The 12,544-nt window shown below is 41.0% G+C and overlaps 2 protein-coding genes across 4 annotated transcripts in view; one reads left to right on the forward strand and one right to left on the reverse strand.

Annotated features, from left to right (window-relative positions):
* The window catches only part of EZR (ezrin), a 36,579-nt gene extending 28,364 nt beyond the window's left edge, over positions 1-8,215 (forward strand). Inside the window, exons 9-14 of the mRNA XM_081905715.1 lie at positions 1,100-1,263; positions 2,148-2,278; positions 3,286-3,446; positions 4,788-4,880; positions 5,776-6,027; positions 6,782-8,215. Coding sequence (XP_081761841.1) covers positions 1,100-1,263; positions 2,148-2,278; positions 3,286-3,446; positions 4,788-4,880; positions 5,776-6,027; positions 6,782-6,946 — 966 coding nt within the window. The 3' untranslated portion in view covers positions 6,947-8,215. The remainder of the gene's footprint in view (positions 1-1,099; positions 1,264-2,147; positions 2,279-3,285; positions 3,447-4,787; positions 4,881-5,775; positions 6,028-6,781) is intronic.
* An 889-nt stretch (positions 8,216-9,104) lies between these two features.
* Positions 9,105-12,544, reverse strand: part of SYTL3 (synaptotagmin like 3) — a 35,719-nt gene continuing 32,279 nt past the window's right edge. For all 3 annotated transcript variants that reach the window (XM_081905713.1, XM_081905712.1, XM_081905714.1), the window contains one exon: positions 9,105-10,026. In XM_081905713.1, coding sequence (XP_081761839.1) covers positions 9,896-10,026 — 131 coding nt within the window. In that variant the 3' untranslated portion in view covers positions 9,105-9,895. The remainder of the gene's footprint in view (positions 10,027-12,544) is intronic.

The raw sequence follows: 12,544 nt of genomic DNA on the forward strand, positions 1-12,544 counted from the left end.
CATAGCTTTGAAATACACAGTCAGGGAGAAAGGCAAACTAGTAGTAATAGTATTAATTAACAACAACAACAACAACAACACTGTTTTAAAGCTGACTGCTTGGAGAAGTGGAATATTTGTTTCCTCTGCCACATGAATGGTTTTGTCCAGTTATTTGACAAAATGCTCTCATTTCAGTCTACATCCCATGCTGAGTATATTAATTGGTGCAGTATATCACTTCAGATTAATAGGAAGATTAAAGTATACATCTCATTCACACACTTAAAAACAAACAAACCAGAGTCATAGACACTTTTATTGTACTGTTTTTCTTAACTTTAAATTCCATTTCCATAGTACCATCAAAATCTCTAGTCAGCATTTCAATTCAAAATCCTTTATTAGGCATAACACACCACACATTAACTAACAAGCATCATATACAGACTGTATAAAATACGGGCTCAGCAAACACAGTTTATCCCAGTCTTATTCTTAACTCCAAGAAATAAATCGATGAACATAGATAATATAATACAACATAGCAACATCACCTACCAATAAAAACCACTAAGTCTCTTTATCATGGCCCATTCTTTCTTCATGGACAGCAATTAAAAATTCAGCTGCTATTAAAGTAATTTGGTCATCGCTGTCCACCAGCAGGTCCTGAACAGTTGGTTGTGTAAAAATCTGTCTATTAAATTTTAGAGCCTCAAATAATTGTCCTCTGGCACAACTGCCAAAATCACAGGAAAAGAATATATGCTCCAGAGTATCGGGTTCCTGCTTTCTGCATTTGCAGAGACGCTCTGATTCTGGGATAGCTAAGTATCTGGGATAGCTAAGCATTTGCTTCCCCTAAGTTCTCTTCTCTCTTCTCAATATTTGGGCCTTGGCTCATCATTCTAAAGCGACACACCATGTGTAAGTTTCAGGAAAAGAACAAGGCCCCATACAATAAAAACACATAAGCTGTTGTAATAGGTTGCTGCCTGTGTTTTCTATAACAAAGAACTAAGGACTGACTGAGTGGGGAAGATGAGAATGCTTGTGGGAAGCCCAAGTAGATGATGTTGTTTTTTTACTTACTTTCCCCACTTCCTCCTTCTGCCAGGACTTTGTGTTTTATGCTCCTCGTCTAAGAATTAACAAGAGGATCCTGCAGCTGTGCATGGGAAATCACGAGCTGTACATGCGCCGTAGGAAACCTGACACCATTGAGGTCCAACAGATGAAGGCCCAGGCCCGTGAAGAGAAGCACCAGAAGCAGCTAGAAAGGTGCCCCTGGTGGTGGTGGACAGTGGTGGGAAGGGTGTGGTTCACTTGAATGGAGAAAGTGGCTGGGCCTAATGTGTTGTCTTCAATAAAACTTGGCAGAGGTAGAGATTGGTGGTGAGGGTAAAATGCCACCACTGCAAGGGTAGAAATCTAGAGAACTCAGTTTTTCTTGCTAGATGTAGGCATCCACACTTAGCTGAGAAGAGGTGACATAAAGCAATAGATAACTATTTAAAGAAATTGTTGTATGCTTTATTTTGCAAACTGCCTTAGGTGCCTTTCCAAAAAGGCCATATATAAATGCAATAAATGACTATTAAAATAAATAATATTGGATCACAATAGAACTGTGACGTCCAGCATTTTGTATCCCATATCAAGGTGCTCCAGAGAGCCATTTTAATCCATCTTAACCACTATAATGCAGTAATATGGCAACTAAGCAGAACCAAACCAGGGAACTCATCCTCTTGGAATCTCTATTCTTCATCCTTTATGAACGCTTCTTTGGATAAACAACACTCATTATCAGTTTAGCAATTAACCCTGTAGCATATTCTATGTTGCACTGGTGCTGCCTACCACGCTCCCCCAAATAAACTCAAAGATGCATAGAGTCATCCCTATAATGTGATGTCTACCCAGAATGGAGCTAACAGAAGTCATATCTGCAGTGGGTAAAGCCTAGTGAGCAGCTAAATTCCCTGATTCTGTCTGGCACAGCTCCATACTTTGTAATTTCTTCCTAGTTTCTTAATTTGAGAGCTTGTGACACCTGATTGTTGCTGTCTCCCTGGATGCAGCCACAGGAGTGCTTGAATGCCATATTTTCAAGAAGCTTCTGTCTTTGTTTTGAAGCAAACTTATTTTTTGATCCGTTACAGACAACAGCTAGAAAATGAAAAGAAGAAGAGAGAGACAATTGAGAAGGAGAAAGAGCAGATGCTAAGGGAGAAGGAAGAACTGATGATGAGACTGCAGGAGTACGAACTGAAGACGCAGAAAGCAGAAAAAGGTACAATTTGCCTTCATTAAACAGGCAACCGGAATCCATGGTTCCACCACTTCCTCACATTCTGAGCCCTGCTTAGACAACCAGCATAGCAGTGTGTTGGCACACTATAATATCCTAACAGTGCTGTCGCATGAGATTTCATTGGGTTTCATGATAGAAATATACAAACCAGGATAACATCTACTTCACCAGAGCACAGGAATAGATTAATAGATGGAGGTTTTATAGGAGCTTCCTTTTAGTCCTTGAATCATTTATTGTGCATATTGCTCCATAAATGCAGCTGGCATTACTGCTATCTACTGTTAGATGGCTGAGCTAAGCAATTTCATAAAAACAACTTCTAAAATCTCCCTCAACTATTAATCAAACTATTTAAAAAATACAGTAGGCGCCTTGTAATCTTGTTTTACGATTATATAGATTATTCAAGATTAGATGTCTGCCATAATAACCCCAGGAAAATGTTATTGAAAACCCAATCTGATGTCCTATATTTGGCATATGTGGCTGTAAAGTTCCTAAAATGTCTGCACCCAGTAGTGGTAGTTCAATTGACAGGAAGCTTTTCTCTTTGCCTAAAGGGAAAATGTTAAACTGCCTGCATTGGCGGATGTTTTCTCAGCAGACCAGCCGTGAGATCTGATGCAGTGCACTGTAGTTTCCTTTACATCCTGATCTGGCTGAGCTGATATCTCTGAACAAGATTATGAAATTTAAATGCATAACATGCCACTGCCCTCCCTTTATCCTGTAACAATCCAGTGCTTTAGAATCCATACTTTTCCTGCATCCCTGTAAGCAGCATAATGCAAAGCTCTACCTATTAAGCTTCAAAGAAGAATGTTTTACATATTGATAAGACCTTGGAATTGTCTTGGCTTTCAGAAAGCAAGCTCCTCTTTGCATTTGCAGGTAGAAGACACCAGATTTGCTAAGTATCTTTATAAGGCTGGAGTTTACACAAACACAACTTTTTATTGTGTGGCTTTTTTCTCCCGTTCCAGAGCTCTCAGACCAAATCCAAAAAGCCAGGGAGCTTGAAGATGAAAGGAGAAGGGCTCAGGAGGAAGCCGAACGTCTAGAGAACGAGCGCTTAGCTGCTCTGCAAGCCAAGGAAGAACTGGAGAGGCAAGCAGCCGACCAGATGAAGAGTCAGGAGCAGCTGGTATGCATCCAAGGCACTTGGGAGATAAACTCTGACAATTATATAAACAGTAGCAAACGAGTTCGGCTGAATGCTACGTTTGGGGGGCAAGAAAAAGTTACTGACCAAAGTAAAGCAAATCCTACAATACAGGACAAATTAATACATGGCTGAGAGTCTGTATTTCTGAGCAGTGAGTCTTGAGAATGAAAGGGGGAAATCAAGATACTGTACAGTATGGACATTTGTTTTTCATGGAATCTGTGTCCTTCCTTGCCACTCAAAGCAAATTGCAGCATGTATAAAGTAGAGTAATAGAGGGAAGCATTATAACCAGAAGACATTCAAGCAATGTTTAAGAGACAGGACAAAGTGATCTCACAAAACAAATTCCATAATCTGGGCATTACCGTGGTGAAATCTCCCTCCTTGTTACCTCTAGTGAGATACGCAGCAGGCCCTAATAGTAAGTTAACTCCTGCTGGAGCATCGGGCCAAAGGGCACCTGATCCAGCATCCTGTTCTCAGTGGCCAGTCAGATGCATATGGGAAGCCAGCAAGCAAAATCTGAGTCGTCCTCCACTGTGATTGATTCCCAGTTACTGATATGCGTAGGCATATTGATCATAGCCATTGTTGCTGTTTTTATTTTCTTACTATTTAAGGCATTTATATGCTGCTCAATCATTAGCATTTCTAGGGGTTTGCATAAAAATAAACCATACAGGGGAAAATAAGAATTCATAAAACCAAATAGAAACCTGAAAGGCAACCTGAAAATGTCTGCAGGAATAAGAAAGTCTTTGTCATATGCCTGACAAAGGGTGCTTGTCTAATCTCAGGTGAAAGGGCCCATAACATTAAACACAACTTCTAGTAGTTGAGTTGTGCATCTAAGCTATTGTGGTGGCACCTAAGACAACCCCAAAGATCTCGGTGATATTAGGGATCAGGCAGGCATTAGGAAATCATGATCTCAGATTGTTAGCTAGTAGACATTCATAGCATTATTTTCTTAAATGCATCCAAGTTGGTGGCCCTCTACTTAAGGTTGTCCCTCTCCGTCCAACTGAAGGGCACTGGCAGAATCATATTGGAGATAAATACCCTTTCGGTATTCTAGCTCTAAACCACTTGAGGCTTTAGGGACATAACCAGAATCTTAAATTGAACCAGGAGTGGAATAACATGCTTCCCTAGAGCTGGTTCCAGCTAAAATGCAATGGCATTTTGTACCTGATTTTTCATCAGTAGAACAGCGTCATCCAAAATGGGTTGCTTCCCCGTCTCTAGATCTTACTGACCAATAGTACTTCCATCTTCTCCGGATTATGTTAAAATGCTTTTCTCTCTGTCAAACAGGCTACAGAGCTTGCTGAATACACAGCCAGGATTGCACTGCTGGAAGAGGCAAGGAAACGCAAAGAGAACGAAGTAGAAGAGTGGCAGCACAGGGTAAGTGCTAAGTTTCTTTAGAGCTACGTATCAGTCTGTTTGGCCTCCAAGGGTCTAGCAGTTTTAGTCCTGCCTTGGAACTTTCAGTGCCATTAATCTGAGAGTATGGGCTACACAGTTCTGTCGAACAGTAGTTTTTGCTACTCTTCCAGCCGTAGAAGCGTATGATGGGATTGTGTGGGATAAGACCATATTGTTTGTTTGTATAATGCTTCCGAGGTGCTTGTCTCAAAGTGGTTTGTATAAAAATGTTTACACAATAAGTATTTGTAAAACTGCTTTATTTATAAAATAGTTTACAAATAGCCTTTTACAATCCATCTCAAACCAGTGTGTACAAGTTAACATAAAAAAATAGTAAAATCACAGTAATTTACTATAACGAATGGCCCCCAGGACACCATTCATCCTGAAATTAAACCCCTGAAATGTTTTGAGCACTGAAATATGACCCGTATGGGTGCTTTCTGGAGCTCCAAAAGGAGGTAGTTCCCTAGGCTACCACCATAGAGGGGGCCTTCCCCATGGCGGCCATTGGCAGGATTACAATGCAGCTAAGAGAACCTCCAACAGCTGAGCACAATGTTCAGACAGGGCAGCAGAGAGAGAGGCTCTCTTTTAGGTATCCTGATCCTTGGTTTGGGGTTTTCGAAATTAAAACCAAAGCCCTGGTACTTGGGCTGCTAGCTTATTACTAGCCATTCACCTCTTTTAGGAGAAGTGTATTATGTCTGTGATGGGGCATTCCACTGAGTTACCTCACTGCACCACTTGTGGCTTCCAGACCAACCTCAGGCAAAGCCCCACAGAAGAAGAGTGCTCCTTGTTCTGTACCCACCGGAATCCTAGTAAAAAATATTTTGTCTAAATTTTCTTTCTGGTTCCATTACAATAGGCTATAGAAGCCCAAGAAGATCTTGTAAAAACAAAAGAGGAGCTGCACTTGGTGATGACTGCTCCACCTCCTCCACCCCCACCTGTGTATGAGCCAGTGAACTACCATGTCCATGACAACCTTCAGGACGAAGGAACCGAGTCCTCTGGCTACAGCGCAGAATTCTCCAGTGAAGGGATCTTGGATGATCGTAACGAAGAGAAGAGAATCACTGAAGCCCAAAAGAATGAGCGTGTGCAAAAGCAGCTGAAGGTAAGATACACCTAGATCAGTTTCACATGACTAAGATGACTGCTGCTCTTCATGGTTGATGTTTTTGTGCGAAATGGGGCTTCAGTCCCAGTGTTTCCATCTAAAACCATACAGTAGCCCCTTCATGAAACTGATTGTGTGGATCAGTAGCCACCCAGTTTGTGCTCAGCAGCATCCATGTTGCCCAAGCTATCATATGCAGCTGTCCTGCAGAAGATGCCATGTTCAGTCCCTGGCATCTCCATGCAGGACTGGGAGAGACTTCTGCCTTGAATGTCGGAGAGCTGCTGCCAGCCAGTGTAGACAAACAGAGCTAGATGGACTGAGTGGACTCACTCAGTAGAAGGCAGCTTCCTTTGTTGGTTGCTCCAAAGAGCTGAGAGATGTTTATATCTGCTTCTTTCACTGCCCTTGTACTGAATTCTGAACCTGTTAAATGCAGACGCTAATAAATGTACCAGGAAGCTCATATGGAACTGAGGATTCTTATATTTCATTTAATAACTGTGGGTCGTTATTGTAGGCCTCAATTGCCTATCTAAGGAAGCCTGGCATGGCTAGGATTGGAAGAAATCCAGAATCTTCTAAATTGCCCCCAGGCTCTTATTTTCCTACACTCCTCTTGTTGTACCACTTCTAGTTGTCCTATTACAAGAAACACCGTGGCAAAGATTTTCATATAGTCTTGTGTGCTACCTCATACTCCCCTAAGTATCTGTATGTCTGTGTAACTTGAGTGTTTTAAATATTGCAGACGCTGACTGATGAACTAGCCCAGGCCAGAGATGAGAACAAGAAGACACAAAACGACCTCATTCACACAGAGAATATGCGGCAAGGACGAGACAAGTACAAGACACTGAGGCAGATCCGACAAGGCAACACCAAGCAAAGAATTGATGAGTTTGAAGCTATGTAAATGCATAAGGCAAGACTCTGGGAAAGGCAGGTTTTCAATGCTGACCTTTCTTTCTGAAGGGTCACTGAACAGTCATACCAAAAAAATAAATAATCCCCAAACCCTCACACCTGTCAGATGCTACCTGATTTTAGCTTAATACAACATCAGTTTTAAGCATACAAGGATAGCCACCACAAGGTTTTCAGTCAAGACTTGGTGAAATTTGGTCCTATGCTAGTGCCAAAAGGCTTGTCAGAATTGTTTCTTTTCTGTGTTACTATTGTGCTGCTTGTTACACTGCTTGTCTGCACCCATTTCCATAGTGTGGTAGGTATGTCCAGATTGGGGAATCAACCTACTAGTTTGCTGCACCAGGTTGTTTCTTAAGCAGCACAGACAATTCAGGGTTGTAAAGATCTTCATGGCGTCCATCTCTTTCCCCCTCTTACACTGTTGACATTTCTACAGTGGTGACAAGTAGTAAGTCTGAGGAAGCTTATTAATTGCACTGTTGTATTGGAGAAGTTCCCACAGTGATCATTCAGAAGCTATGCATTACAGGCACAATTGGATGCTCTTCTTACATAACAGATAGGCAGGGATATTGTTGGCCTTCAATGTTATTGAAGTGTGGTACTCCAGCTTAACCAATCAGCTGTAGTGTAGTATTTATATATACCTATGTTAAAGATGCAAGTGACAGATATAATTCTAGTTTGAAAAGGGAGGATAAAAGTTTTTTGCTTTGTATATTTTGTTACTACTTTCAGACTTAATATGAAAAGAATAATGTAAAAAATAGACAATAATTTCTAGTCTCTGAAGTCAAGGCAGTGTAGGAAACTATTTTGATCTAGAAAACATTTGTAAAGATGATTTTTTTTTTTACTTTAAAACAAATTGTGATAACATGGCTGTGATTCAGTATATACAATTTCACTGTACCTATTTTTTTTCTAACAAATTTTCTAATTTTTTAAAAATGATATAGTTTCAGACTCCAACCATGAAGGGACTTTGTCAGCTTATTTTCTCTATTAAAGAGAATTTCTATGGATTTCTTCTACCACTGTGTCCATGTTAACTTCCACCCATGAAACAATCCCACCTCAGGCTTTGGAAATCTGCTAGAATGTCAAGTGAACAATACATTGTTAGCTCTGTTCAACATGTAACTCCCTATGCTGCTTTGTACTCAAAGACGTTTTAACCGTTGTCTCCTGATAACAGTGTTGTGGGATTTGTTTGTGTAATTCACCAACAAATAAAAAAAAAATCTGCAAGGCATCATGTGTTTGAAGTTCTGTGTGATTTCCCGCCCTCCCCCCCCAATACTTTCTATTCCTGCCATCAAAGATATTTGAAAAATTAATGGATGGCATTGGTAAATAAAATAGCTCATCTAGTCACACTACATTGGATCTCAACTTCCTTCTATAGAGTAAGTTAATGCCCACGTGTGCAATGGGTCGTCTTCCACATATCCCCATAATAGGCTCCAGAGGCTCAGACTCTGTGGACCAGATGGGGCGCATGCAGAGAACTGGAGGTGGGAGAAGAGAAATCAGAAGCTCCATTGTAGATGCTTCTTGTGTAAGCAGACTTGCTTCACTGGATGTCACTTGGAACAAATGAAACAAAGGAAGAACAGAAATCATTGTAGTGGTTGTAGTATTAATTTATTTTATAATTGACATATCCTGTTTCCCCCACCCTCCATTTTATCACAATAAATTAAGTCCCTTGCATATCTGGTTAAAAGACCCTTAGATTTCCTTAGACACTAGGGAGCAGATGCCTGTTAGGGTAGATAATACTACATTAATTGGCTTAATAGTACTGGGCAGTTATACAGTGGTACCTTGGTTTATGAACTTAATCCGTTCCTAAACTGAGGTGCGCTTTCCCTAATGAGGCCTCCTGCCACCGGTGCCTTTCTACCGTTCGACTTCCGTTCTTGGACCGAAGTAAAGTTTGCAAACCAGGACACTACCGGTTTTGCGGAATTCGTAAACCGAATAGTTTGTAAACACGGCTGTTCTTAAACCAAGGTACCACTGTCTATGGAACTAAGCAAAACGCCCTCTTTGTGGTATTTTCCAGTTAAAGAAGAAATAAGTGGTTTACAAAAACAACTTTCAAAAAAGGATACATGTGTGTGCTTGTTTCCCCTAGCCCAACTAATTACATGCATAGATAAAATGTCATACATTGGGGTTTTCTTTTACTTCTGTAGATTACAGATACCAATAAATCAAAGATTGATCTCAAACGTTCATTGGAGGAGTTCTGTTCTTTGATGCTGACAAGCAGAAAGAATAGGTTGTCCAGATGCTGACATATTTTGGCTGCAGTTATAGGCGTCATCTCAAGTAATTGGTGCACAGTGCTGCTGAATTTACAGGCATAGCCAGATTGATTTAGGAGAACAAAGCTGAGACTGTCAAAGTAGAACAGAAATATGGAGAAAGAAAAAGGTTTGGGCTGATTATGAGAGAGAAAGAGAAGCAGGCAGCAGTGAAAATGAACAAGGGTGTTACAGCAAACATTCTTGCATTGCTTAGTCCTAGCCTTTGGAGTTTCCAAAAAGAGATGCAACCATGAAATAGTCCATCAACAGCAGCATTAAATTCCCAGTCTAATCTTGCTATTGCTTGAATTGTGCCAGGAAATAATGCCTGCTGCTAAGGCTAAGATACCCAACTAGTTTCCCAGAGAAATAGGTGAACTCTAAATTTGTAGTTAACACTTCTGGTGTTTGTGGATCTGAGGTTCTTTCACACATGCACAGCCTGACTGGCTGTGAAGCTCCTGACATACACAGAGATCAGTAAAGTTGTTCCCTTGTTCTTTTCATTCATTGTTTACATTTCTTGGGGTTAAAATAACTGGCATACCATACTTGTCTGAGCAGGCAATGACCAATGCTACACATAGCTTTCCATATGTTGTTAAGGCAAGACACATTCAGAATTTAAAGGCAGGAGCATTAGGATACAGTGAAAGTGCTATGTCTGTCCATGTGTCTGGGCTGCTTAGCATCTTTTCCCACTGAAGACATGCTTGGGAGGTTGCATCCACTGTACCGGTTGATGTTTCTGGAAACATAAGAAAGGGAAAGTGACTCATCTTGACTTTGTCCATTTAATAGCTCTCATTTTGTTAAGAAAACCTAACACCTCATGTCCTGATAGAATGCAGTACATGAATTACAATCAAGAATTAGGCAAAGGCTCCTCACATCTTGAGTTTCAATAGATATCATTATGTTTGCAAAACAGAGCATATCTGGGGTGTGAGAGTCAGACCTAGCAGTTTCTTTGTTTATCTTACATGCAAACTTTGGAAGCAGAGCAAAAAGTTCAGTCTACTCTTCCAACTCCCTTTGCAGAGATGTCACATCTATTTATATGTGACAAATAAAACTTTGTGCTTTAAACATAGGTAGCCGTGTTGGTCTGCCATAGTCAAAACAAAAAGAATTCCTTCCAGTAGCACCTTAAAGACCAACTAAGTCAGTTCTTGGTATGAGCTTTCGTGTGCATGCACACTTCTTCAGATACCAGATTCCAGATGTAACTGGAACTATGGAAGGCACCACATTGAGCCGCATGAAATGAAAGTCCATGGTATCTGAAGAAGTGTGCATGCACACGAAAGCTCATACCAAGAACTGACTTAGTTGGTCTTTAAGGTGCTACTGGAAAGAATTCTTTTTGTTTTGCTTTAAACATGTTTACATTCTACAAAGCCCTTTCCTGAAACCATGTCCTTTGAAGACAGTACAGTGGTACCTCGGGTTAAGTACTTAATTTGTTCCAGAGGTCTGTTCATAACCTGAAACTGTTCTTAATCTGAAGAACCACTTTAGCTAATGGAGCCTCCTGCTGCCGCCGCACCGCCGGAGCACGATTTCTGTTCTCATCCTGAAGCAAAGTTCTTAACCCAAGGTACTATTTCGGGTTAGTGGAGTCTGTAACCAGAAGCGTATGTAACTCGGGGTACCACTGTACATTCGGAACCAGCTCTCTGAAATTTGTTCCTACAAAGTTTTGAGTACTGAGATTCAGGCTGCTTCATGCATTTATCTGGTCAATGGGTCTCTTTTGCATGGTGCAAGTACACAGTGGAAACACACACTCAAAGCAAGGGTCCTCAATCTTTTAAAATTCCAGGACCAAAATAATGGGAATCCCTGGCACCCCAAAATACCATTTTGCCAAAGAAAAAACTGGCAATACTCAGTGAAGCAAAATATTCATGCACACTCCAAATAAGCAGAAGAAACGGGCAAACAAAAAGCAAGTTAAACAATAAAAAGCAGCCAAAATACCAGGAACCTCTCCCCCCCCCCCCCCGCCACCCCAATTAAACAGCATGCAATCTGGGGTATGAAAAGGAAGAGTGCAGGGCAGCTGGAGGCCTGCACTTCTCTTTCCAGCAAGATTTAAAAGCTGGAAAGGAGCTCAAAAATGTATTCAAAAGAAATGGCAGGGGGTCTGGGGATGCCATGATGCCCACAGGCACCATGTTGGGGGCTCCAGAATTAGAGTACAATTGGCCAACTAAGTGTGTGGATCATGGTTGAGTATAATCTATTGCAAGCAAACGTTAGAAATTAATCAATGCTTGAAGTGTTAAGACAGACCTGTGTGTATTAAATTGTGTGCTGGGAAATGCTAAACCCCTGGAATTAACAAGTGATGAGAACTAATTAAGATAGGCTAAACTTCCCTTGTCCAGAAAATCATCTTGGGGTGGGGGGATGAGTCATTTCAAAAGCCAATGGATCAAATGAACTTTGTGTAAGATGGCAAATAGATCAACAGATAAAGAGGGCTTGCAGTAGCAAGAGTTAAGAGTGATGTCTCTGGAAAGTTATGTGGGCAGAAGCTAAAGAAAAGCTGCAGGCAGGCAGAGAGCCATGGCTGATGTTTGACTCCTAAGCTACACCTATGGAGGAAGCAAGAGCCTCTTGAAGTATAATGCTGGGAACCTCTCCATCATAGGGTCAGGTTGTATATATGTGTGAATAAACCATATAACATAAAGGCACCACAGTCATTGCTGTGCCTCATTCCTGAAACATGAACCTTAGGTAAGCATGCCTGGAACCCCTGGAATATCACACTGCTTGGCAATTGGGGTGGCGTGTAACAATACCTTTATAACAAATGCTGTAGTTCTCCCTCATTTACAAGAGATGTATACATTTTTTAATAAACTATCAGATTCTATGCAGTTTACGAAATGATCTTTTGCAGTTGAACTGGGTTTTGGAGTAGTTTGCTGGTCCTGCTATATTTTTTGTGTGTCTGTCCAGCTTTTAATTAGATGGGTCTTTGACACTGAGAAAAATAATGGCTTGCCACAGGGAAAGCTTAGCAGGATACAACGCCTGCTGCGAGCAATTCCAATTAGTGTTGCTAATGACGTGTCAGCAATGCTCTGTCCCTTTGATTGTTTGTCTCTTTGCCAAAGAGAAGGCTTTTATGACAAACTGAGGAGAGCCAAAACAAGGAAAAACAGAGAATACAGTGGATTAATTCAGCAAGCAGCAACTAGGTCAGTGGTTCTCAACATGTGAAGTGCTTCCATAGTGAACTATGGGGGAGG

This window comes from Podarcis melisellensis, assembly GCF_964234715.1.
Source record: "Podarcis melisellensis genome assembly, chromosome: 3".
Lineage (NCBI taxonomy): Eukaryota > Metazoa > Chordata > Lepidosauria > Squamata > Lacertidae > Podarcis > Podarcis melisellensis.